At 42.1% G+C, this 26,024-nt stretch overlaps 1 protein-coding gene across 1 annotated transcript in view; it reads left to right on the top strand.

The window, feature by feature from the left end:
* nAChRalpha1 (nicotinic acetylcholine receptor alpha1) overlaps positions 1–26,024 on the top strand; it is a 147,321-nt gene that overhangs the window by 46,716 nt on the left and 74,581 nt on the right. Inside the window, exon 2 of the mRNA XM_033343388.2 lies at positions 2,472–2,747. Coding sequence (XP_033199279.1) covers positions 2,490–2,747 — 258 coding nt within the window. The 5' untranslated portion in view covers positions 2,472–2,489. The remainder of the gene's footprint in view (positions 1–2,471; positions 2,748–26,024) is intronic.

The raw sequence follows: 26,024 nt of genomic DNA, 5'->3' as shown, positions 1-26,024 counted from the left end.
TCGTTCGAAGGTGTTAGAATTTCATTGGAAAGTTTCGCTTGTATATTTGTAGATTTATTTTGAGATTTTTATAAATTGCAGATAGTTGATATTACGCGTGACTGCCTTTGTATATGTACACATTAACATAATTTATTTATATCGAAGATTTGATCGATAAATTATTCTAATAAATTATTAACAAAGTGGCTGTTATCGGCTAATGCATCAATTCGAATGAAACGATTTTTCGTATATCTGGTTAGTTAAGCGATACCGATAACGATATCCTGACAATTTTATCGGTGTGCAATCGTGCGGTTTCGTTTCACTTTTCCATCAGGCGCCCACTCGCTACGTCTAATTACTGTCGCTTCGCGGACACGCAAAATGCAAATGACTGCGGGAGAATCAATGAATCGACGCATTTGGGTGCATTAGTCAAACGTTGATACGTAATGTCAGCACGTGCGTTTCCTATGTTGCGTTAAAATAGAAGCCGATGATTAAATGCGACGCTCGGCTTTGTAAATTTTCGACAGAACGCGGAAATACGCACGTTGATTTCGCGTGCCACAGCCGCTAGCCGAACGAACTTTGCCACGAATAAAACAGATTCTTTGACGCTGTATAAAAATCGACATCGAAAGAAAAATAAAAAAAGAAAGAAAGACAGTAGTTTTCCATTAACAACACGACGTACAAGTATGTTGAGAGAGGAATGTTTGTCAACGTTTACGGATCTCAAAGAAGTTATTTAGCCAGTGACTGGTTTGTGAATACGTCATGTCGACGAACGAAACATATCACAAATGCATAATTTCGTACGTTAAAGTTCTTCACCGATGCGTTGAGCGAATTCTCAACGAGCCGATCGATACCACGCCACTATAAAATCGTAAATACAAGGCTGGTTCTTGCGGATGTGCAGTTTGAACGGGCACCGATTGTAATTTTATGGCAGACATCAATGAAACCGTTCGTATCCGGGGGATGGTATTCTCTGGATGGCGCGCGGTGAAACATATAAATTTCATTTACATAGCGATAGCGAGTATACCTTTTTACGTAATTCATCGATTAACCTAATGGCGAAGGAAGCGACGGACGAAATCAAAATCATTTATCAATCTGTCACGAGAAAAGATAATGTCCATCGATATTCCGAGTTTTTGTTACTTTTTTTTCACGTTGCGAACATTTTGACTGGCACGGCGATAACGTACCAACACTTTGGCCGCGATTGACAAAAATTGAAAGCTGATGCTCTCAACGTGCTCGCGTTAGGTTCGAGCTCATTTATATTCAGAATCAACGAAGGAACGTGGAGAAATGTAAATCGCCGGATAATGCGGGAAAGTAGCTTTCCCAGGCATATAGGTACGCTGATAATGGCCGCAGGTAGGTCAGCAACGAAGCGATAAAAGTTGCTCAAGAGGTTCCCTTCCCTTCCCCTTTCCTTTCAGCGACACAACAATGCCGTTGAAGCCCTCCTTTATGGCCGGTTACGCTCTTCTCCACGGCTAGTAAATGACTTCGTCTGGCAACCAACTTACGCCTTACTATGTACTATGATTCGCTTGAAAAGTTGACGTCAAAGCATTATGAGATGCCGACAAACACGTGTCTTCTGCGCACATACTCGGTGTTCCGTAAAGACCGTACACCCGCTCCACTATGTTTCAGGCTGTTGTCACTAAAACTAATTGTTCATCAGGGAATCAGGAAATTTTCCTCTTTAGCGGTAACTTGTTTTTTTATTTGTAAGACTTTAGAGAAGTCGCGCAGAAAGTGAAAGATTTAACAACTGCTATTCGAGTCGAACGTGTATCTATCATATACTCGGTGGAAACGATATAGCGCGGTGATAAATTAAAGGATTAACAAGAGACACCCATTGATGTAGCTGCGCCCAGAACTGTACGCGTTTTGTAAAAGCAATTTGAACCTTGAACTGCAAAAGACATTTGCATATTGATATCCTGTTTACAATATTTCATTAAAAGGTATTAAGTTTCTGTCCTATACAATTTGAATCTGAGCAATCGAAACGTGTAAACTTTATCTCGCCGTTAATTCCACGATCGAGCGACACTAACTCACCAAAGTATTAGGTTGTCCGAAAAGTTTCTTTCGTTTCATGAGGAAATAATAGACGCACAACGCTTTTTGTTTCATATTATTTCGTCGAATCATGCACGATCCATTTTGTTCTGTTGAGATAAACACCGCGACATTTTACAGACTTGGTTTCACGTTTGTATGAAGGTGCATTGTTGTAAAAAACACGTTTGCGAAAGAAAAACACTTTTAGGACAATCTAATATTTTAATATTTATGACAACAAATTTTGTCGAATATATTACGCGTATTACACGAAACTTTTAACGTTATAACGTTTTCAACTACGGTGCAACAAAAATATATGTCTGTATAACTGAAGAAGATGGAGGAAATGAGTAACATTTAATGTTGAAATACTATGATTTCAGGGGTGGACAAGGCGTACGATGCTTAGGGATGCTTGGTCGAACAACGGTGGGAAAGGCTGGTGGCGATGGTGGTCTAGGTTGGGCGGATTGCTGGCGATGGCGACGGCCATTTCCTGTCTTGTTGCTCCGTTTCCGGGTGCTTCGGCCAATCCGGAAGCGAAGCGTCTCTACGATGACTTGCTGTCGAACTACAACCGCCTCATCCGGCCTGTTGGCAACAACAGCGATCGCCTCACTGTCAAAATGGGACTACGCCTCTCCCAGCTCATCGACGTTGTGAGTAAACCCCACTTAACCCATTATCGTAGCGCATGAATAGCGTTAGAAACTATAGAATCGGTGTAGAACGCCGCCGAGATATGTAGAACAAGAGCGGTGGCTTCTGACATCGGGTTGTTCCCCCTCGCCAGGCCTCGATTTCACCCTGCGCGGGTAATTGCGCTTCTACCCTGTCTCGTCACGGTAATTTATTAAGTCCTGCAGTGGAACGTTATTTGTAACGGGAAATTTATTAGGCAAATACTGTACGCCCTATACAAATTAGTGATAATGCATGGAGAGGATATAGCAAGAGCGGGGAAAACGATCGCGAATGCCTGTGGGAACATCCGCCATTCGAAGCGCCAGTTTTCTAAGGAGGCAAAGGACGTTTCGCGATGAATTAGGAGGACGCGAGTTAACCTGTGTCTAGAGGACACGGATTATAATTATCGATGGTTGAAATATTTAATTTGCAAGGTCGCTTCGACGTAATATTTGCTTTTTATTTAAAATTCTCCCCTTGTATACTACATCGAAAAGCAAATCATCGCTGAATCTGAATTTTTCGATATTTCAATTAGAAAAAATTAAGCACTCGTTTTTATAATCTTTGCACATGGACCTTGCAGTCTTGTTGTATTCGCCTACGTTGCAGTATCCTGCACACACACAATATTCTATATACACGCATACATAATAATTTCTATATACACAATTACTACGTTATTTATCATTATTTATAATTTACAAGAGCAGTACGATGAATTTGACGCGAAGAAAGCACGAGATAATTGTTCTCACAGGCAACTGGCGAACGTTGCATCGCTAAAATTCGCCATTTCCTTTCGCGATTCAGGCGCGTTTACATTGGATCGTGAGATCCACACCGAGCTGCAATATTTGGTCGAAATTCGCCGCATCCATACATAACCGGGTGCTCGGAATATTTGTTTCTGCATTCTCGTCGAACACGATCGTTCGGCAGGGAAGCGTTCGGCTAACTGGAAATTCGTTCGGAGCCAACACGCACCGAACTGGCATGGCGTATGGATTATGCAGCAGATACAGGCACCGATACACCGCGCGTCCACGTACTTGCGGTGATAAGTTGAATTCCGGGAGTTTCTGCCCGGAACCGGAACTAATTTACAAGCGGTTCGATCCATAGCACTTGAGCCATTAATTGCCATAATCTGATCGCAAGCAATCAATCGTGTCTGGGCTCGAGGTTTGCCGGATCTCGAACGGCTACCTACACACTCGAGGTCATCTTCTCGACGGATCAATGTGCTACAATTACGCGATTGTCTATCCCTTCCTTCTTGTCATAGGTGACCATACCCTCCTCCCATTTCGCCTCCGCGGCCGCATTGTCTCCTTGGTTATTACATTCGTGTTACATGCTTATGCAGTTTGGTTCGAATTTCAGCTGTAATTACCCCGATCACGGATGTCTATAGACCAAATACGTGTTCACCTCCGTTCAAACTATAATTAATTTGTTATCGGTTGGCCAGCCGGTTTGGCTAACCGTCGCGTTGGCTGTTATCAATGGAATATCAACACTGTAATTTCACTGCGACCACTTTCCACTGCGGATTTGCTTGGCACGCGCTGGGACTCGGCAAATCTCGTTTCGTACCTGCCCGTGGCTTGCATGCCGTTTCTTTTCTCGGTGTAATCTGCGAGGAGAACGTTCAAAGGATCGTTTGATGACACAAATTTTGCGATTTTTGGTACGTACACTACTGGAAATGTCTTTTGTATATTAACGAAACATCGTAGTAGGACTTTTGTAATTTCGTTGACACGCTTTGATATTCTTCGTCACATACGTGAAAATTGTAAAAATGCAGATGTTTCTTGAGACGATCGTAATTTCGATTCAGACCGAATATAGTTCTTGGCCTGGTGGTCCGATCGTATTATGATTCGCAAGGTGAGTGGTTCCGTGTTATAAGAAGGACGATTAAAAGTGGAACAAACTGAATTTTAAACTCGTGAAAGTAGTTTTAGCTGTAGAAACAGAGGACTAATTTAGAAAAATAAAAAGACAAAGTCGGGATCATTCGATAGGATGGAGCGTGGTTCGATTGGAACCACGAGGTCTCGAGTTGGAATCCCCGTACAGCCGAGATTTCTTTCTTTTCCCAATTTTATGGCTGATATTGAGAGCAGAAAGCGAACAACATACACAAAACCCGTGAACGCTGGAAACTTGAAAGAAGCAAATGCACGAGGCAGGTAACAAGAAAGTTGAAAATATGCAATACAAAAGAAACACGCAAGAAAGACGCTTAGACACATCGTACACTGGTTGCGTATGCAATGGAAAAATTGTTTCGTGCGAAGGAAAATTCCGAAGAGGGTGCTGGAAAATATCCAATCGTAGAGAAGAGAAGCGAAAGAAAAATATTTCTAAAAAAGATCTCTAACGACGAATTAGTTGCAGAAAATGTATTTTGAGTGCATCGTGTCTATTTCGCGTGGAATGCATCATGTACGTACAATGTTTCTGGAGGAAAATGTGCAGGAAGCGTTAATGGACACGCTAAACTGCATGCAAAGCAGCGCAGTCACGGAAAATAAATTCCCCGTCCTAAATAGAAGGAAGATGAAATCTAATTGTCGGCCGCGTGTTATTATAAACTCGAAAGCGACAAAGCTCAGCGATGTCCGCGTTATTCGATTAAATCTCTTTATCGTTGTTTGCGCGGCGCTTGCTGTTTCATGTGGCGTGCCGGCCTATGCAATTGAATTAAAATCGATCGATGAAAATGGCGCACGTTTCGTTCGACTGCGATCACTGCAAAAAGTTTATCGATGCAACGATGAAGCAGAACAGGCAGCTTCCAACTACGTGTCTCGAAGTTAAAGGCGGAGCTAATTTATTTATCGATCTAAGTAATATCTCGAACCTATTCAAAGATCGTTTAAAACCGTATAAAGGATAAACGTCAGTGGCATGTGAATGACGTTCGCGAGTTACGACTTGGCAAGCGTCGAGTGCGGACCTTCCGCGAGCTTCTCACGAACAGTAATTATCACGTGCAACTGTGTGCATTCGTCGACTCCTTGAACTTGCAACCACAGTGCGAACACAGGATTTCAATGACACTCGACCAGTCCACGCTTTGTTGGCTAATTCTACTTAGAAGCCGTGAATCGACAACGATGCAGCGGCAACAAGCCTAAATTACCCGAGGTGGTCGGGAATGTTCGAACACAAAATAAATTTCTAGCCCACTGGACAGAGAAGGATTTATTCCGAGCGCGAACAACCACGGTACGCGCTGCTTTATACGAATTACCATATCCACGTATCGCGTAATAAATAGACAGAGAAAAATTGTATCAGAATTGAAAAAAAGAAGAAAAAGAGGAATATTTTGTTGGTACGTATCGAGGCAATTCGGGTAACATTTTATCGAGACGCGAATTTCGATATCTTTATGTAAAACGGCCGGAATACTCTGATGGAGTTTCCTTTAATGAAAGCCCGAGATCGTTTAAACGAGCGATAATGAATTAATCGCTTTCCAAGCGATAAATAGTTTGTCGGGAAATTTAATACTCTGAAATTATCGGGAATTTACTTTCTCTAGGCAAGCGAGCGTTTTTGTTGAAAAACGTCGAGCCGATTCCGTTTGATTTCCCCCCGGAGAACATAACTTCTGAGTATTTCCGAACAGTTTAATTAGTTCGACAAGAGTCAGAATTACGCGAGGGTGATGTAACGTCGGTTTAAACGATCGAAATTGCAGCGTGCAAGTCGACAAGAATTTTCTACACGCGCGATATCTTTCCCGACGTCGCGAGCTTCATGCAAAATATTCAACGTCGTCGGGTACAAACGGCTCGTTAACCGCGTCTCTCGCCCCCGAGAGGATGGTGAAACCCTGATGAAGGATAACGTGTCGGCTCGATTGCATATTTTAATAGCGATTGCGTCGTAAACCAAGGAAACCGAGGGGAGACCGGCGATAACCGTCACCATTTGTATTCTTCGCTACGAGCGAACGTAAAGAGGCCACGCGTGCGATGCAAAAAAAAAAAAAAAAAGGGAGGATTGCACTCGCGAGTTAACGACCGGTAAACTAGACGACATGCGAAACCCATTTGGTAGAGAGTTGCGAAGCGATTAAAATAACAGAAACATCGATGCTCGATGGTCGTGGGACGCGCGTACTTCCGAGGATACGGTCGACTCTTCTCCTCTGAAACGGAATTCATAGTTCGCCATGCTTATTGAACGTAGCGGCATAAAACTTCCGAGTACGGTCCTCTTGGATCAACGACGACGGCGAATCTCGTCAAATCGATTCTTAGCATCGATGTTTCCTTCTTTCAGCCGGCTAGTTTCTCGTGTCACGCAACAGCCAACGCCCACTTTTCACGGCCGACGAAAGCTTCGCAATCCGATCAATAATCACAGGCTAACCGGCCAATTGTTTGGCACGCGTAAGTGGATACACGTTTAACGCTAACGGGAGAGAAGCGGCAGCTTTCCTTTCGATGGCGCACACCTTGAAACAATGAAGGTGTCGACTGCTTGACTGGGCTGGCTTAGTACCCCCTTCGGTTAGGCAGACACTCGAGCGAAAGCTCTTTGATGAGAAGCTGATTTTCGAGTCGAGTGCGATTCCTCGAGTTCGCTTCGTGCACACGCGGCTTTTGTGCGGGAGGCTCCTTGTCGGATTTGCTGGATAAGGACAGTTTCAAGTATACAGACACATCTTCCTGCAAACAGACTTGCTTGTATCTCATACGCTATCAAAAACCACTATCCTTAGAGTACATATCAAATAATTATAATACATAAAAGTACAAGCACGACACAATGAAAAGCAACGGAAAGCAAACATTTCATCGTTCAACAATTAATTCACACGCTTTAGGCAAATTAAGCGCGTTAATCTCAAACACTCGATTCTACTGCGGCCCTGTAAGCAAGAGAAGAAAGAGGCGAAGAAAGAAGAAAATAAAGGGGCGAGTGTTTCATCAGAGGCCGTCTAAAAGATTCAATGATAAGGCAACTTAGAAGGTCTGTAGCTTAAACTGAGTCATAGGTATGTATATTGGATGGACGACTATGGCTATTTTAATATAAATGTCGAAGGATCACAGGAATCTTTAGAATCGTCCCTGGAGTATAACGTGGAGGATCCTCGAGAAGAGTTTGCAAAATCTCTCGAAGGATGCCTTTGCCAAGACTCGGCAAAATAATGCGTATGGAAGTCTAGCAGGGTGCATCGTAAAGGCGAAGAATTTAAAAACGTCAGGTGGAATGAATTGAAGAGGATCTCGTTGAAGGAACGATCGGAGGGGCGAAACGAGCGGCAACGGGTTAACGTATGTGGCAAGTGAGCGGACCTGGTCACAGAGGAATGATGTCCCAGAAGAGCCATAAGAGGAGTAGTGACTCTCACAGCGTAGCAACGTCCAGCCATTATTTACACGGCCTCCTTTTCAAGGGAGCATCTTCTTGAACTCACGGTGGTTCGCCACGGGACAGCGGCCTTCGACTTTATAGAGATTTACGAGCCACGGCCTGGGCGAGATTGACTTTTAGCTAGACAAGTAGCGGCGCCATGAAATCACGGACCTAGCTATTGTTTGTATTGCGAGAGGATTTGCGCAAAGAGCACACGAAACCCTGAGCGAAAGAAGTCTCCGTGTGATCGGGCAAATATTGTCGTTTCATATAGCTCTCGGAATTTAGAAGCCGGGGAAAACGATAATTAAACGCTCGATCGTCCAGTGAAAAGCGAAAAATCCATAGCTCGAGTATGGGTGCTATTTGTTTCACCGATGATCCTGCGGTGGAATTCCATCCATCAACCAATATTTGTAGAATCAGTGGACTCGAGCAAGTGAAATTGTGCAGTTCATACAATAATATATATATATGAACTATTTAGAAATCAAACTGTTCAACTTTATTTTCTGAAAATTCCTTGATTGCAATTGTATACGCGTTATTAACGTTCTGATCCTAATTAATCTATCTCGATTGGATCAGTTTGGTTTCGGAAAAACTTCCAACAAATCCAACAATCTTTAGTCCGTCATATCAAACGAAAGATCGCGATTCGATCGCAAAGTCGTAGCAGAGTAGAGTAGAGGTCCGTTGAGTAAGAAGCGGCTAATTCTGAAGCAATGGGCGTCAGTGATCGAAGTGATCCAATTAAATCGAGCATTCCGAAACAGGTGTAATTGAAGAGCACGTACGGTACAGAGTGGAAGGGAAAGGTTAAGTCTCGTCGAGTTTAAGCTGCACAGGGAAACGATTTGACGGTTCGAAGGGCACACGACTCTTCGCTGTTCTCTTCGTTTCTTCTAATTAAGCCGAAGCTCTGGCTATCTTGGGCTGGGAACCGAGGAGCTGGGAATGAAGGACGAGAACTAGCTACGGCTCGATTCTTCTCGCGCCATTTTAGACACGAATTGCGCAGCTAACTAGTGATTATGACGGCCAGTTGGCTGGTCGAGAGCATTTTAATTAGATACCCAACGCTGTCGAGCTCGCCGCGTTTAATTGCACGACGTTCGACGTACTTTTGGACCAGAATTTACGACGATTCGTCGTTTCTAAGAAGCGAGCGAGCACCGTTGCTCGATGGATGGTAGTTTAATTAAACGTCGTATAATTGGCCGTATTCAGCGTTTGATTCTGTTTCCTCGGAATTTAGGGAAGAAGTGCCAAGTTGATTTCAACGATAATTACCAAGGCAGTCTTTCTTATTTAATATTCATACGGTTTTCAATCGCCAGATAAAAAAGAAAATTCGCGGCTCGAAACTTTTTGGTCTTGTCGATTAGTCGGCACGATCTCGACGATTTTCTAAATTAATCTCCGCATTGATCGGATTACTTGAATAGAATCGGCATGCCTTCGGGTAAACAATTAAGCCGAACCTCTGTTGTCGATCGCGCAACGTTAACGATGCAGCTGCGGAACTTCGGTATTTCGTTCCGCTAAATCGAATGGGCAAATTACGCTTCTCGAAGGAGTTAAATTGAACGAGGTAAACGAAACGCGCCGTTTCCCATTACACGAACTCGTCGGGAGAGGGGCGGATTATACACGGCGGAACGATACAATGCAAATAAGCGAGATCGCGCTATTACGTTTTGCTTCTTTTAGCGACAGTTACAGAATGGACCACCAGGACGCGACGATTGAAAAATACACGCTGCCGTTTAAAAATATTGCATATTCAGTTGTAAAAGGAATACGTACATAGCATAGTTTTTTAAATAAATAATTCAAATTTATAATGCGATAAGTTTGTGAGACGGCAGAATGTATCGCGTATAATTATTAATTTGCCCCTAATTTCTGCGTTTTGATAAAATTCATATATTGTTAGAACAAATCTATCTAAAGTGTCCAAATACTTTTGAGCGGTAGCGTGATATAATCGATATGGTCTGCAAGAATCTTCGATGATTACTCACCAAAAGAGATTGTTTCGTTAATTTATCTAGAGATTTGTAATTACTTCGGTAATTATCGGAGAAACGTTGTTTAATTTAAAATAACCGATATTCCGCGTGACTAGTAGCTGCTGAACGGTTGCGAAAGGAATTCTCCGGAGGATGCTGTCGAGTAATTTTTTAACAAACTCATTTCGTATTTTTCGTTATTCTGTTTTCAGCACTTCAAAAGGCTAATTTCCATTTTTCACCTTTCCTTTACTTCTGCCTTGCTCTGAAACATTCTCTATGCGTTTTATAATACTCAGGCGAGATTCTCTCATTATTTCAGAATTTTTACAGTAACATTTAATTAATCCATCATGGACCAAGTAAAACGAACTGTGCATCGTCGTTTTTTCTTTTTTTTTTTCGATTTTTCAAGCGATAGAAGTTTGCTTGTAGTTTTTCACCAGGCATCGGCCCCTGCTTAATTTCTTCTTTTATCACTGTCAATTAGCTCGAGTTTCATCATGCAATTAGACGACGCGAACAAGTTTCTCGCAATCCTTCTCAGTCGGAAAGCGAAATACATCATCGCGATCTAAAGAGACAGTCGCGGTGCTCGGTTCTTAAGATAGTGTTACAGAGATCGCGTTACTCCGTCGTTATCAGTCGCTTCGCGATAACGAAGACTTTTGCTCATTAGGATCGGGTGGAGAAACTTCCTTCCTAACGATTCGAACCTTCTTACGGTGTGGTTTCCTTGAACACGGTGTCGAATAATGGCGTAATTTAAAAGTCCTTTCAAGAAAATGTATTTCTCAAATGTTATCCTAAGTTTATATTACTTGCCGCTGCCGGATTATATAAATGGATTTGAATTTTGTCGTCCGAGATGTTATAAGTTGGATTAATACTCATCCAAGCGACTTTAACACTAAAACTACCACACCAGTAAAATTGACTGGTTTTACAATTTTATTTTAAAATTCCTACTTCATGTTTTCCTACTTTCCGCAATGATGTAATGACTTTCGCAACGATAACTAAAAGAATAATATAATGAATTTTATTTTGTTTTCTATGTATTCAAACTCAAAATAATTTTGGATCAAGGCTACTTATACCAATACCAGTCAAAATGACTGGTACTTGTCAAAGTGTAAAAGAGTCCTACAATCTGTTTATCGAGCCCCAATTAATCAGTTTCCTCGTTTTGTACAACTTCCCACACGTTTTTAAAATTTTTACTGCGTATCATTCAATATGACGAGTTCAATATGATCGATCGCTAAATCGCTAGATGCTAACACTAGAAATACCACACCAGTCAAAATGACTGGTTGTACAATTTTATAAATGTGTCAACCCTCGTTTAGGGATCATGGTCCCAGCTGGATTAATAATACCAAAAATATACCACATGACATGGAATTCCTTCTGTAAGAAAGTAATAAATCAATAAATATAAAAATATTCTATTATTACGTATTTTTTAAAGACCAATCATTTTGACTGATTCTGGTAGAAATAGTTTCGTGTTAACTATCGGTAGTTCTAGTGTTAATCATCAAAGTATTACTAGTATTGTCGTTTGTCATATATATATCCTTTATCATCAGTAGATTGTGAATATTTATACAAATTTATATTTTTATTTGCGCGACTAAAGCAATAGGAGTTTGCCACAGTTTTGATTCGCATACGAGATATTCTGAAATATGGTAACTTTATTTTTTGAATTTTCTGACGCTTCATGACCGGAAAGAAATATTTTTCTTTATAGAAGACGAGCTATTGATTTATCGATTTTTCTACTTGTGGCTTTTGTATATTCCTATATGCTAATATACATTTGATTTATTTGTACAGTTTTGAATTTCTCATAAACGCATAAAAATCCACTTTTTATACCATCGTCGTCATCATCAGTAATTTTAACGATCTCGTAACTCATTCTCTTTTCTAATCATTAACCCTTTGCACTCCTATGTCGTGTGTGACTCGATATCAGTTTTTATCTCAGAAGCTCCTTTGTCGAGTCCCACTCGCCATTCTTTCATTTTTTTGTGAAACGTGCGAGAGAAAAGCAGGATTGCATCCTGAAGAATTGTTTCAAGATATATCATACACTTAAAAATTACAAAATACAACAATAGTGTGAATAAAACTGGTATTTAAGTGAATTTGCTTTTTCCTCTATTTATTTAAATTGCCTTATTTTTTACTTAAAGTAAATTTCAAATAAAAACGCGTTGGCAGCTGCTGCTAACGAAATTGAAATAAAATTCGGAGTGCAAAGGGTTAACTTTGCTTTATAGATCGAACGAAAAAGAGATACATTTTAAGATACAGATTTTTAGATAGTACGTAAAGTTCATCGACGATGTCAATAATCTCGATGCCGTCATGCAAAATTTAATCCATGGTCTTTGAAAATTGTTTCGTCGAAGTTACGTGTATCCAATAAAACTTGAAAATCCTCTTACGTTAGTATCGCTTAAAACGAGCCAAGAACATTCGATCAAAGTTCATGAAAGTTTCCAAAATATTGTTCGGAACCTTGTCATTCCCCGATCGTAGTTTCCAAGTCAATTTTAAGTTTCACGCGGCGACGGGGATAGCGTAAAATTTGCATAAAATAGCCAAGCAAAGGAACCGCCATCGAAGTACTTAGATTCACGTCTGCTAATGTCGTATGAGTGATTGCCAATCATTCGACGTCGGTTAGAATCGCGTGAAACGGATTTCATAGCGAGAACATTGCGTGTTTTATATTATCTCGAATCGACCACAGTTGAATCAATTTCAGTTAAAATAATTGCCATTTAAATATAAAATAATTTTCATTTTTTTGTATTAAAGGCCCACTTTCTTTACAGGTTTATAAAAATCAAAATTTTGTCGCTGCTATCGCTTGCTCTTTGAATCCCGCAATTATATTTCTCCTGATTTCCTCCTTATCGTTATACATGCTGCTTATTAAAAGATTATCAGGGGATACTCCCATAGAGCTTAATATTATCTGAACCGTATGCAGCCGAAAATTCACTAGATTGGTGGTTACGAACGCTTTAAAATATTCAATGTATCGATAACGATCTGCAGCAGGAAATTCACGAATATGCTTCTAAATTACCCATAATTAACAGCCAGCATAGTCATTTCCTGCCTTATTACCGACCTGAATAATTCAATTTCCTTCAATCTTCATAGGTGACTGATCTCGGATTAATTGCGATGATTAAACGTGCGATTCGCATAATTTCTGACACTGCATGCGCCGAGACGACCGTTGGACAGATTAGAGAACTCTTTAGCCTGGAATAAAGTTAACGCGTTCCAAACACTTTGCATAACTAACTACTACTATGTACGTCGGTAGACCAGGGTAGAAGTACTCGAACGACGAAATTGTTCCAAGGGAAGACAATCGACAATTTCGGTGAGTGGTCTTCAGTTTTAGTGGAAAATCGATAGACCAGGAAATAATGTTACTTCTTGCTACAGCCTTGCTTGAATAATTATATTTTCCTGTAGGTTTTCACGGCCGACTAACCTCTGAGTAATTATGATAGTTAAGCTGGCAATTCTGGCAATTTCTAGCAGAGAGGATATTACGTTGCAGCCTGGTCGCGTAGTCGAGTGGTTTTCATACTTGAGTCGGGATTTCCTTCAGAAATAAGGAGACCAGGTGGTCGTTTCTCCAGTTTCAGATACTCGTCATCGGGTTAATCATCTTCCTTTAATTTATTTACAGAAAGCTGGATAAAAGGCTATCGATTAAAAGCCTCGAGACCGGATTGATCTGTTCTCGACTAATTAAGTTTCGTTCAGTTTTCACGAGAACGCGATGGCCGATAGGATCGAACCTCGGGGATTATGCTCTGCGTGTAATTAAGTTCCGCATAGCTTTCGCCGAATTTTCGATAATAAAATCCCTAATACGATGATCGTATTAGTAAGTTCACCATTTATACTGGAAAATTTTCGCTTTTCTAGCTAGTGGCTCGGATGATTCATCGCGCATTCAAAATGCTATGAATTAACATTGTTCGCGATAATTATAACTGGCGCAACTTTGCTCTTCAATCAATTAACGAATCTGTAATCGAGGTCCATCCATGGTTCAGCTACTTGCGAAGTTTGAGTAAAAAGTCCAGGATCAGCAGCAAGAAAGTTTGATAGCAACCATCGGTAGAATGGAAGGATGTAGGTCAAATGAATTGGTTAATGATTCTTCTGTCAGTTCCCACATCGATTTCTCGCCAGACGCCTTTAAAACTATCACCTGTTAATGATATTTCCGCGACATCGAGGAACAGACGATCGCCTGCTCCGATAATTTCCATCGAATCAGGTTACATCGGAACAGTGATCGATCGGTGGAAGTTTGGCCAGTTTCTTGGATAAACTGACTCTCCGTTTGAAGAGTCACTTGTCTCGCGATCTCTCGTTCGGAGGCTGGCTCGGACGTCGTCGTGGAACTTGAGCGATTTCGCTTCGAGTGTTCTCTATTCCCCTCGCTTCCTATCCTCTTGTGAATCGAGTTTATACAAATTTCCGTAGCTGGAGTTTTACGAGTTTCTATAAACTTAACCCCTTAACTAGGGATGACGAGTTCATTTGTCATTGGAAAATGCATCTGCAAGACGAGTTAACTGGTTGCGCAACTTTGAAGACTGTGCTCACCAGATATGTACAGTGTGTGCTTTCGGCAAACGAACTGCCCGGTTGAAAGGTTAAAGATCTCGACGACTCGGTCCGTTGCGTAAAACAGAACGAAAATCGAGAATTCAAAGTGAACGTGATTTTTGCCTAACGTCATTCGGGAAAGTTGTCACGCCCCGTAATTAGCTCGAAGGATCTTCAGTTATTCAGAACAAGTCATAAACATCACGTAGTCGCAACCGCCAGCGGAATTAAAATTTTTTCAAGGGACAATCTGAAGATTTTTTGTGCGACCGGGTAGCAATGAGGCGGCAGGGCAGAGATCGGTGAAACCGCGTGTTCGATAGTTTAGAAGTTATCGGCGAACGTTCTCGGAGCATCAGTAATTTCCTGTTAGGCGAGCCTCCGTTGAAACCAATCGTCGACACGCGTCGAAAGGGAGACGCGCATCCCACCGGGTCGCATCGAGTCGAGGAAACAAAACGGTTGCTTGTGCTGGCCGCGGCAGCAACAATGCACGATCGATATCTGTTTTCGGCGCGACGCGGCTCAGCTTTCGCGCATAAGGTGCGCGAGTTTACATGCGGCCCCGTACACGCAAATTGATGACAGTACCGACAGATCGACGCGGATTCAACGCGACGAGTAATCGCTTTCTCCCTTGTTACCGGCCACTTCGGGTAATTAAGTTCCCTGTAGTTTTCACAGGCGAATAGCCATGGCCTGGTCGGGATCCAATTGCCGTAACTACCGGCCGCAACTCTTGTATCCACCCTTCGAGTATCCAGCGATTCCGGCCACGCGGAAATTAGCTGCGCGTTATACGGAACCCCTCGCTCTTCTTCATTTTTTCCGCCCCACGGCGACCGAGTTTCGATTCCAACTCCACTGTGTAATTGTTTTAACAATGGAACATAGACGTGCTGTTATTTTTTGTGCAGAGATGAAAAGATGACTGAAACTAGGGTAGCTAGAGATATCATGTAAATTTACCTCGTTACATACATAGTGATGTTATGTAGCCGATTGCTAGCGGTTGAAATTCGTTCACGTTTATTTCTTTTTTTTCCCCCTCAAACGATAATGTACGGTAAGCCCATCTTTTCTCCGAAAATTATTAGGAAGAGGCATGGAAATTTTCGTTACCGAACAGAAGTGTCATATCTAATAATTGGATATAGCATGACGAAGGAAGCGTACGGAATATGTATATCGAAACCAAGTCCTCGAGACCAAATCCTTCCCATTTGCATACAAATTCTGATCGTACCGACTATACTAGCAGGAAGGTAAATTTGGTTATTCATTGTGTAATAAGTCAATCTTCTCTCATATAATCACGAAGATAAGATATATGAATTTTTGTTACTAACCACAGTTACGATTATATTTAAAAAATGTTTAAGTAATCTGGAAATGTTTGTAGAAGTTACAGTATATCTACTATCTATAAATATATATTTAGCAGAAAATTAGCATAGATATATCGTTGCTCTAGTTCTTAACTGTTCTATCTCCACTAGTTCGTAAACTGAGAAAACCGAGTTTAAAATTCATGAAGTTAAATATTATTGTGTGGGGTTGGGACTTGAAATAATATTTGTTGTTTTTCAACTAGATTTTTCATCATATTTTCATAAATTTGTATTCTTTATACCAATGAGACGTATATAGGTTGGTTAATTACATTTTCTTGAAAAATGGAATTAGAACAGTCAAGCACTAGGACGACGATGTAGTGAATGTTAAAAATGACCTCACTAAATATCGAAGCTTATCCATATAATGGATAATCCACTGTGTAGACTTTCGCAACCCTGTGAAATATACATTTGTACTAAATACTCTGTTGTACACTTCTATGTGCATTTTTTAATCCGTTTCAAATTTTACCGACACAACTACGACAATTGAATCTCATTACCGTGGCGATGAAATTTCAGATTGTTTCATGTAACACGCGTAATGTATTCATAATTGGTCTCTACAACTGTTCGAATACTTTCGTAAGCTAATGTAAATACTAAATAGAACGACGTAACTTATCTCACTATTGATCCAGTGGATGTCACCAAAAAGTAAACGACAGAGACTCCAGAAGAGAAGTATGAAAGTTGCAGTCAGATACAATAAATTAGAAGAGAAATAGCTAGGGATACGACTTAACGTTGCAACCGTCAAGGCGAATGGTTCATTTCGTAAGTTAAGTTGTTGCCTCGTACGACCAAGTCAACTGGTGCGCAACAGAACAACTAGAAACTTTGCCGGGTATGTTCGAAGCGTCTTGATCTCGTCCCTGGGAACACGAAGCAATAGAACGATCCAGGTATTACATGACCAACATCCGTACTGGTTGAGCTGCCTCTTCAATTCTACCGGCTTTGTCATCGAGCCTAACGGGAACGTTGCTTCTCTTTATAAGCGTCATTCGATCTAGCGTTGCCTTGTATCCCACTGCTACCGTTCCCTTTCATCCGACGTGCCGGTGACCCACAAGTCGGAGTTATTATCGGTGCCCAAAGGAATAGGCAGAGAATGGAATTGTTTTCTGTGCCATTCGTTCGATGCTGCGTCTCGGAAACACTTGCACAGCTGCGTACGAGAATTCTCCACCGAGATCAGGTTATTCAACTCTAGTTAGTCGAGCATACACTGTGCATTTGAAAATCTTTCTCCGATTTATACTTGCATTCTTACAATCGGTTGTTGCTACAGGTTTGTTTATGCGAGTACTTGAGTGGGAAAGATTACGCACGTCGAGACACGCGTCTTATTTGACTTCTGACAATTTTAATAATTCGTCTAAATACCTTTCTTTTCGTATCGTATTCGAATTAAGTGGAAAATATCACGCAAGTTAGATATACGTACTGCTATGTCAATGATATAAAGCTCGCAAATTTGTTATGAAGCTATACTCTGCGTACGATTAGTCTCTTTTAAATCGTGTAAGAATCAAGTGGGAAAATTCACGTACACCAGACACTTTTTTTTATTATTTCGCATTTCGGTCTTTATACAAAATTTCGCATTTAACATTGTCTGCGCTACATTATATTCTCTCTTTCGACTAGATCAAACGGAAGAAGCTATAAAAGTCGGACGCACGTACCGAGTCACGCGTTATACGTCATTTTACGATTTCAGTCACACAATGCGCACGGATTTTTCTACTCAATATAGAGAAACCATGATCTGAATATGCTTTCTCTATTTAGAATCGCGACCGACCGAAGTAGAACAAGTTGTGCGGGTCAGACATGCGTACAACGCCACGAATTGTACGCTGTCCTCTACTGCGCGTATACGTAAATCCTGCTGTTTAATTCTAAAAAAAACTGAACTCTAAAGAGACTCTTTCGCTAACGTCAGAGCATCGACGTGATCGCATCGCGGAATCTCGTTCGTTGCACATTTCATCGATTATCCTCATTGCCGAGCTTTCGTCGACTCGATTAATTACCGAAATGCGATCGCGTGGAAGACAAAAGAGGGCGGATATAGCGAGGTTGCGGGCGTGTGTTAGTCATCAGAGGATTTTATTCGAGAATCGTTCTCACGAGCTTGAGAAGAAAAACGCTTCTTCGGCTGGAGACGCTTGCGGCTCGATACGACGTGGTTGGTTTAACCGACGCTCGGATTTTTCAGTGTTTGCGCAATCGTCGGCAATCCTGAGGGTCGCCTTCACCGGCCCGTAATAATCTCCGCGGATTTACGAGCGGCTCTATTCGAGAATCGCGTTGGTTTGGACGTGCCGCGCATTCCGCATGCCCGTCCGTGGGATTATGTTTCTGGATTCGCGGCCGGCATGATACGCGTGCAAATCCTTTACTTTTGTGTGCTCCTCGCTGTCTCCTGCTTTCTATTCCCCTGCTTTCCTTTCGGCCCAACAAAAAGTGGAATGGAATCGTAATTATCGGTATAACCTTGGCTGCTCGTCGGCTCGTGCACACGCTGAATCGACCACGCCAGGCGAAATTAAGACTGTAAATAAAATCTTCCACGCGTCCATTCGTTTTCTTCCCTTGGCCTGTTGTGTTTGCGTGACTCCAAGCTGGTCCCTCTCTCTCTCTCTTTCTCTGCCTCTCCCTATCATGGACCCCTCGCTCGAGTGCAGAGAAAACAGCCACGTTTTCCAGCCACGTTGCGAAAAATTCTGTTAATTCCGTCGAGCGAACTTTCCTTCTCGGTTTGTTAATAAAATGCTTCTCTTAGCTTGAAGCACGCTTCGTGAAGACGTTTATAGAGCAATAAGAACACGTTTATTTGCAATTGCTATGTAACAATCGACGATTAGTAGCGTCGTCGTGTAGGAGAAAAAGACAGACGAATGGAAAGGAGAAAGCAAACTGAACGGTTAGTAATCGTAGATAACAAGAAAAGTTAGGGGAAATGGAGATGTATCCACAAAGATTGCAAGTAACTTCGTTCGTTCCTAGTTTAATCATCACCTGTATCAATTCTATATTTCTAGAGTCTTTGTGTCGTCAAATATTGTGGAAAATATAGAACACATTAGAATAAATCGACGATTAAAAATGCTAACTTACCGCAAATACAAACTTACACCTCTTAACCCGTCGACCGAGGTGGATGAATGAATAATTCATTTTTCAATTTCTATTTCTATTCTATCTTGAAATATGTCGCTTCGTCTTTGTTGCGAATAAATTATGTGGAATTTCATTTGCAAGACTAAAATCGACCAAACTGAAATCGCCAGATCCTTATTAATTATTCTTAATTCTAGGATCGTAAAATCGTAGTTCCTGTTGGCAGAATGTCCCGGTTAACAGGTTAACGACTTCTCTCAAATGCGACTTTCTTTCGCAACCTCGTCTCAGCTGCGGCACGTACACTTGGCAATCCTTTCTGCGAACATTTGCGTATCGTCTCTTCCCTCCTTGTACAATACTTACTTCTCAAACGAGATCATTACTCTGCCTTGGAAATGGAAAGAATATTAACCACGGAAGGAAAGAATATCCGAAGTGTACGGAGAACAGAGTCAGATGCGCGGTAATCGTCTGGTTTAAAAAGCGAAGCTGACGTTCGTCGCAACCTCGTCTTGGATACGTTTTCGTAGCCGGCGCTTCTTAACCCACGAGTGATTCAAAGCGGAACCTGTGCTAAATACGCCGCGGTAAAATACACGGTAGTTAGACGTAGGAGAAGGATAGCCGGGTGAAAAAACGAGGAGGAAAAGCGCATTAAAGATAAGGCGCGTATCTCAGCAATGAGCGCGCATCACTCGCGCCGCTTTGTCTGTGTATCGGACTGGCGGAGGAAGGGACAGGATATCGATTTTTGCATAAAACCTGCCACGGTATCTTGGCATTGACAGCCAAGAATACGAAGTTTCTTCGTGTGCGGCAGTGATCTACCGATTCGTTGGACACCCCGTTCGCCACGAAAACTCAACCAGGTTGATTTCTTTCCTTATCGCGGGTAAGTATCGGAAGAAACGACGCGTCTGGAGGCGTGAAACGACACCGGCCACCTGGATAGCGATCGCGTGACGGAAACGAGGGTGAAAACGCGCTCGTAGATCCCTGGATTTTATGGTGTACGTCTCTGATTATAGTTTTCTTATCGATGCACAGACGCCTGCTCGTTTTATGACCCTTTGCTAGCTTTCTGGTTTCTTTTATCGGCTTTACTCGTGGATCGTATGTGTGTCTCGCGTGTTATTGAAATAACGATCAGGTCAGTGCCACGTCAATGATAATTGAAGATCTGTTCCTACGTTGCGGAATAAGATGATCAATTTTTCGGACAATTTGTGAAGTTACAGATGGCAAAAGATTATTCGATGAAGTATTAGGTTGCCCGAAAAGTTTCTTTCGTTTTATGAGGAAACAATAGACGCACAACTTTTTTTGTTTTATATTATTTTGTCGAATGTATGAAGGTGCATTGTTGTAAAACACGTTTGCGAAAGAAAGACACTTTCCGGACAACCTAGCTCATTCTCTTTACGTATTTCTTAATTCTTCTTTTTCCACGAATTTTCCACGAATAATCTAATTAGCAACGCGTATCGGTAAATGTAACCTCTCGTCTGAATAATATAAAATATTATATAATTATAACGTTACAAAATATTCTTATTGGTTTAATGTTAAAGGCGTGGACAATATGAGCTCAATTGCTACTTAAAATTCAATTTTATATGTCAAAAAGTATAAAGAAAATTCAAATACTATGTGGATGATTCATGAAAAATGCGATAATACACGAAAAACGAAGAAACGCAGACAGTAAAATGAAGAAAAAGATCACGTTCGAAGTTTTAATTCGTAAAAAAGTTTCCTTCTCGGAGGAGCATCGCACATGCATGTTCGCCGGCTCTTAAGGTCGATGGAAAGGGGTTAACTGCCCCTTTGAGCGAATCGGTGCACACTGGTGCACCGGTGAACTTCGCATTCCGGCCAGACTCGTGGGTTGCAACAGGGCTTGCTTATATTTGATAAGGAATCTCTTCGAATTGTATCGAGTTGGGCGTTGTTGTTTGCGCTGGTGACTTCCGTTAAATTACCTATGCCTGATTTATATTCCGCGCTAGCTGCGCCGACAGTTTCCGCAAACTAAACTGATGGACGCTTAGCAATGGAATCTCATCTGGCTGATTTTTATTTTTCAAATAAATACATCGATGTTTACCCTTGCTTAAGCAGGAATCACCCAATGTTTAAATATTAAAAAATTACCGAAGCGGAAGATACAGAAGAAAAATCATAGAACGCGTAGCATCAAAATTTAAGCAACGATATAAAATTTCCTTTCCACGTACGAAAGCTCCGCTGCTTTTTAAAGAATTGTATAATTCCTTGGTCCACGATTTACATGCAAACGATTCCAGTGAACGGAGTCGCTGTCGCCAGAATCTTCCCGAGTCGACGGAACGCGCAGACGAAAGACTTTCTGCTTGGCGAAGGCGCAGCCAAACCGAAGAAACTCGTATACGAAGATGCGACGATGCTGAATATGCACGTCGCGGGACATCGTTCAAATTGCTGCCGGCAGCAATAATTGGCCTTGCGCAGCCCGAAATCTTCTGCGGATCGTAACTCTGAGCGTTACTACGAGTAATTGGTCAGCCTTGGCAACGGGAATCCTCTTCGAATACCGACGTTGACAACGTGGCAAGCTTCTCCTCGAGTTCGTCGTTCGCGCTGTTGCGAGATTTACCGGCATTGGTCGATCCGTAATAGTTGCAGCAAGTTGTACGCTAGCGTAACCGAATAAAGGGTTGTCTTCAAAGGATGGCCGTGTCGTCCGAATGCACACACTTGGTCGGTCAACGTTCATCTGGAGTTTCGGCTTTCAACATGATTTCCGTGAGGCAGAGCGGGAGAAAGTTTTGCACGCTACGTCCTGTTGACGTAATCTAATTGTTGGATAGTAACTACTAATTTCAGCCTTTATTAAACTGGCATGCTGTAAACTTTCAAGCAAGACGCGAGTCGTGGTCGATGTTTCAGACATCGGAGATGCACGCGACGCAGGCAGGATATTTCAAAAAGTCGTTCGATAAGACGTGCACGTGGCTATAATGAAAAGGAGCAACCTTTTCCACTAAGATTCGCAGGGGTGTGTTGAGTATTGCACGAGGTCGCCGGCACGTACAGTATATTAAACGAGTCCGCTCCATCCTTCGAGCCATGGGACGTAATCTGCATATGTATTTCAAATTCTAAGCTGACGCGTCAAACAACAATCTGCATATGGATCGTGGCATTATTATGGATCTCGGGGATCTGCAGCTTGTCGACCTGTTAAATAATTACGTGCATTGTTTCGAGAAACGTGCGAGTCCGGTGACGAGTCGAGTTACAATTACGCGTGTTATCGATCAACGGGAAACGTCTGTTCGATCGGGTAAACAAGACTCGGAGGAATTTGCCGGGGAGCAGTGTCGGCAAACAAGAAAATAGAAGGGAAAGAACGGAGGACAAGATACATCGTCGATTCGGAACGACATCGCGACAGCGGCACGTTTCAGAGGAGTAACTTTCTGGGAAATTGCATTTCGAGTTCACAGTGTTTGCGCTATTGCGATTCTTGACGAAACGTCACACGCTGCACGCGTTTCCTTGGAAAGAAATCCCTTTCCAAACGTCTAATTTGAAACAGTTCACCCAGATATCTACGTCTTCGAAATTACGTAGTTACACTAAAGTTCGATACAAGACGAGGTCCTCGAAGAAACTCCCTGAATTGGGCAATGTCGAGCGATTGTCTCGCTTGAGAAGAAAATTCGACTATTCTACGATCTTCGCAATGGAACGTAAGAACCCGCAAAATCTTTTATTCTTAAACCATAACTCTTGTCATGGTTGTCGTTTGATTTAAACGAATACAAATTAATTTTATATCGTTTTGAATTATTTAATTTTCCGAACTGTTAAAATTCTTGTTTTATAAAAATGTAATAATATAATATTGTTATTTAGAGCAAGTAGCTTTTAACGGTGGACAATGATTTTCCCGGAAATATGTCGGGGGCGTGTGCAACAGCGTACTTCCATCAGTTTTCCCTCACTTGAGAAGGACGGCGGAGGGTTAATTTGTTAATGAATTTTAAAAAGTACCGAGCGCTCTGGGAGTGCTCGACTGGGTCTTTCATCATAATACTTTTATTCCATCGCATTACCCCATGCACCGGTGGTTTTGTTTACTCGGGGATATTAACCAGGTTTGGATGAGGTCGAAAAAAAAAAAAACAAAAAGAAATAATGGGTTCACGAGATCGGGTCATGGGTGTGTATGCTGGGATCCCATTAGTCATTCGGATCGTGCAATCGACTGGAATCGTTCGTGTATCGGCCAGGTTTTTCAGTATCATCTTAGTTTCTTCCTACTTTTTATATTTCGAAGAAAGGATTTCGGAGGAATGTTTGTTGCGACAGTATTGCGTCCAAAATGATAAAAATAACGCTGTGTTAGAGGAAAATATCGATTGGAGAGTTGTCAGAAGTTGTTTCAAGGGATTGATTTAATTTTACCGAGCGATTAACGATGTAACGATTGCGAAATGCTGTCGTCGAAGTGACAGCAGGATGGCAAGTGTAAAGTGCTTTGTGTTAAAGTTAAACGCGACGATAAACCGTGTAGAGAATCGCGGGAGTGGAAATACTCTCGAAAATAACGCGGAACAGCGTTGGTGGTAACAAGATTTTTAACTGTCGCGGCTCTATGTTCGCTATTTTTACGCTCCATGAATTCCAGGAAAATGGAAAATTCAGCAGAGAAGAGAGGACGCGGAGAAACTTATCTTTAATGAAATTCAAAAACTTCGTTTTAGTCATCGCTGACAAAATGGATGGGCGACACGAACATTTTAAGAGCCGATAGAGAAGAAAATGTAGCGAGCATTTGAAACGTTCGTCGAAATTTTTCTTTCCCTTTTTGTACACATCGTTGGCAAGTGATGAAACAAGAGGATTCAGCCGACCCGTGTCGTTCCATTGTTAAGAATTTCGTTAGCGATTATTGCATACAGCGTGCTACGAAATCACATTTGCCGCGATATCTTTCCGCCACTTTTACGAGCAATCGTTTTATAGCGTGACCTCGCAGTTCCCTGAAAATTGTTTTATAGTGCACGCGCTATGCGCCCTGTAAGAACACCAGTTCACAGTAAGCGTTTTATACATGCCGTTTCCTCGCACGACCAACTTTCATCGGATTCAGTTTTTCCCTCTCAGAACCATGCTTTTTCCCTTTGTGGAGCAGCCTCTAAACCATCCAGTAAATAAGCTGCGTATCCGAGTCCGTGAAACACTCTCAACTTGGCTACCGCGAGATATCAAATGGCGGTAGTTAATTAAGAAAGGCGAAATTTATTTAACCTCGGCTCGCTTTTTTAAAATGTAATTTACATTTGCAAGAACCGTAACTTAATATGATGCAAATCGCAAAATTCCGCGAATTTTGTCCAATATGAAAGGCGAAATTTTGGAACAAACGAGAGTCGCGAGCCAACAGTTTGTTTTCTTTATCGTGAATTCTCTGCGTGAGTTGTAACCCGGTAATGCTCGTACGTTAACCTTTATTCGTTCTTGTTGGTAATGGTCCCTAACACGCTTCGAGTGTGCTGGAAAATTTGCCGGGTAGAAATAAAAGAGTAAAGACAGAAAGAGAGCTGACCGGTGGAAGGGGCCACGAACGATAGACGCGGAGAGGCGAAGGAAGCTCGCGAAAGGAAAGAAAGAGGGGGACAGAGCAAGGCAGACGTTTCCACGTTACTTTTGTCGGGAGAATATGGAGGCGTATCGATGCGCGAGAGCGTCGCCGCTGCAATCCGACCGAGGGTCATCGAACCGTGGTTGCTGCTGCTACTGCTGTTACTACTGCACTCCCAGCTGCAACGACTCCACGGACAGCCAAACGGCAGCAGCTATTGCAGCTGCACGTCGCTTTTACAACTGCGCCCCGCGGTGAAATAATAACGGGCGTGGCGACTAGGTGACGGCCGCGTTTCCATCCTCTGCGTTTACGTCGCTTACCCGTTTCACCCACCACCCTTTCGCGATCCGGCCATCGAATAAATACTTCTGATTAGAGACGATAATGCCTGTTAACTACGATAATGACGCGACTCGCCGCCACCGACGTCGCCGCCGACACGTTATTCCAAAGCGCGCACAACCCTTAAATCAGCGCGAACGGACACTGGCGGGGAGTGGCGCCACGACCGCGCCCCCTATTCGGACCCGGACGTTTCGCCAATTTATGGTAACGATCTCTCTCCGTCTCTGTTCTTCCCTCTCTCTCCTATCTATCGTTGATCTTGTTCCCAACAATATTTTCAATCCGTTGGCTCGATGCTGTCCTAATTAAATCGACGCAGAAAGTTTTGCAGACCGCGTGTTTGCACCGTGATCCTCGCGGTAGCTTTGATCGCGCTGATAGATGCGAGTGGAAAGACACGATCGTCACTGCCACGTGTGTGTTTCTAGTTTTACTCGAACGTATTTTGGGATTGTATGGCCAAGTTGGCGGGTAACGTGCGCGATTTCCAGCGTTATCGCCTGGAGAGTCTTACGATGGATTGTGGGTCGATTGACTAACTCCGTTGTACATCGAGACGCATTCTCGATTTTCCGACTCGTGGCGATTATACATTCACACGTTTGGGTAGGATGAGAAAAATAATTAACTGTACTCATGGTAAATTTTAATTGCCGCTATTAC

Source organism: Bombus vancouverensis, chromosome 9 (assembly GCF_051014615.1).
Source record: "Bombus vancouverensis nearcticus chromosome 9, iyBomVanc1_principal, whole genome shotgun sequence".
In the NCBI taxonomy this organism is placed as follows: domain Eukaryota; kingdom Metazoa; phylum Arthropoda; class Insecta; order Hymenoptera; family Apidae; genus Bombus; species Bombus vancouverensis.
The sequence above is the reverse complement of the archived record's forward strand: the minus strand, read 5'-3'. Positions and strand labels throughout refer to the sequence as shown.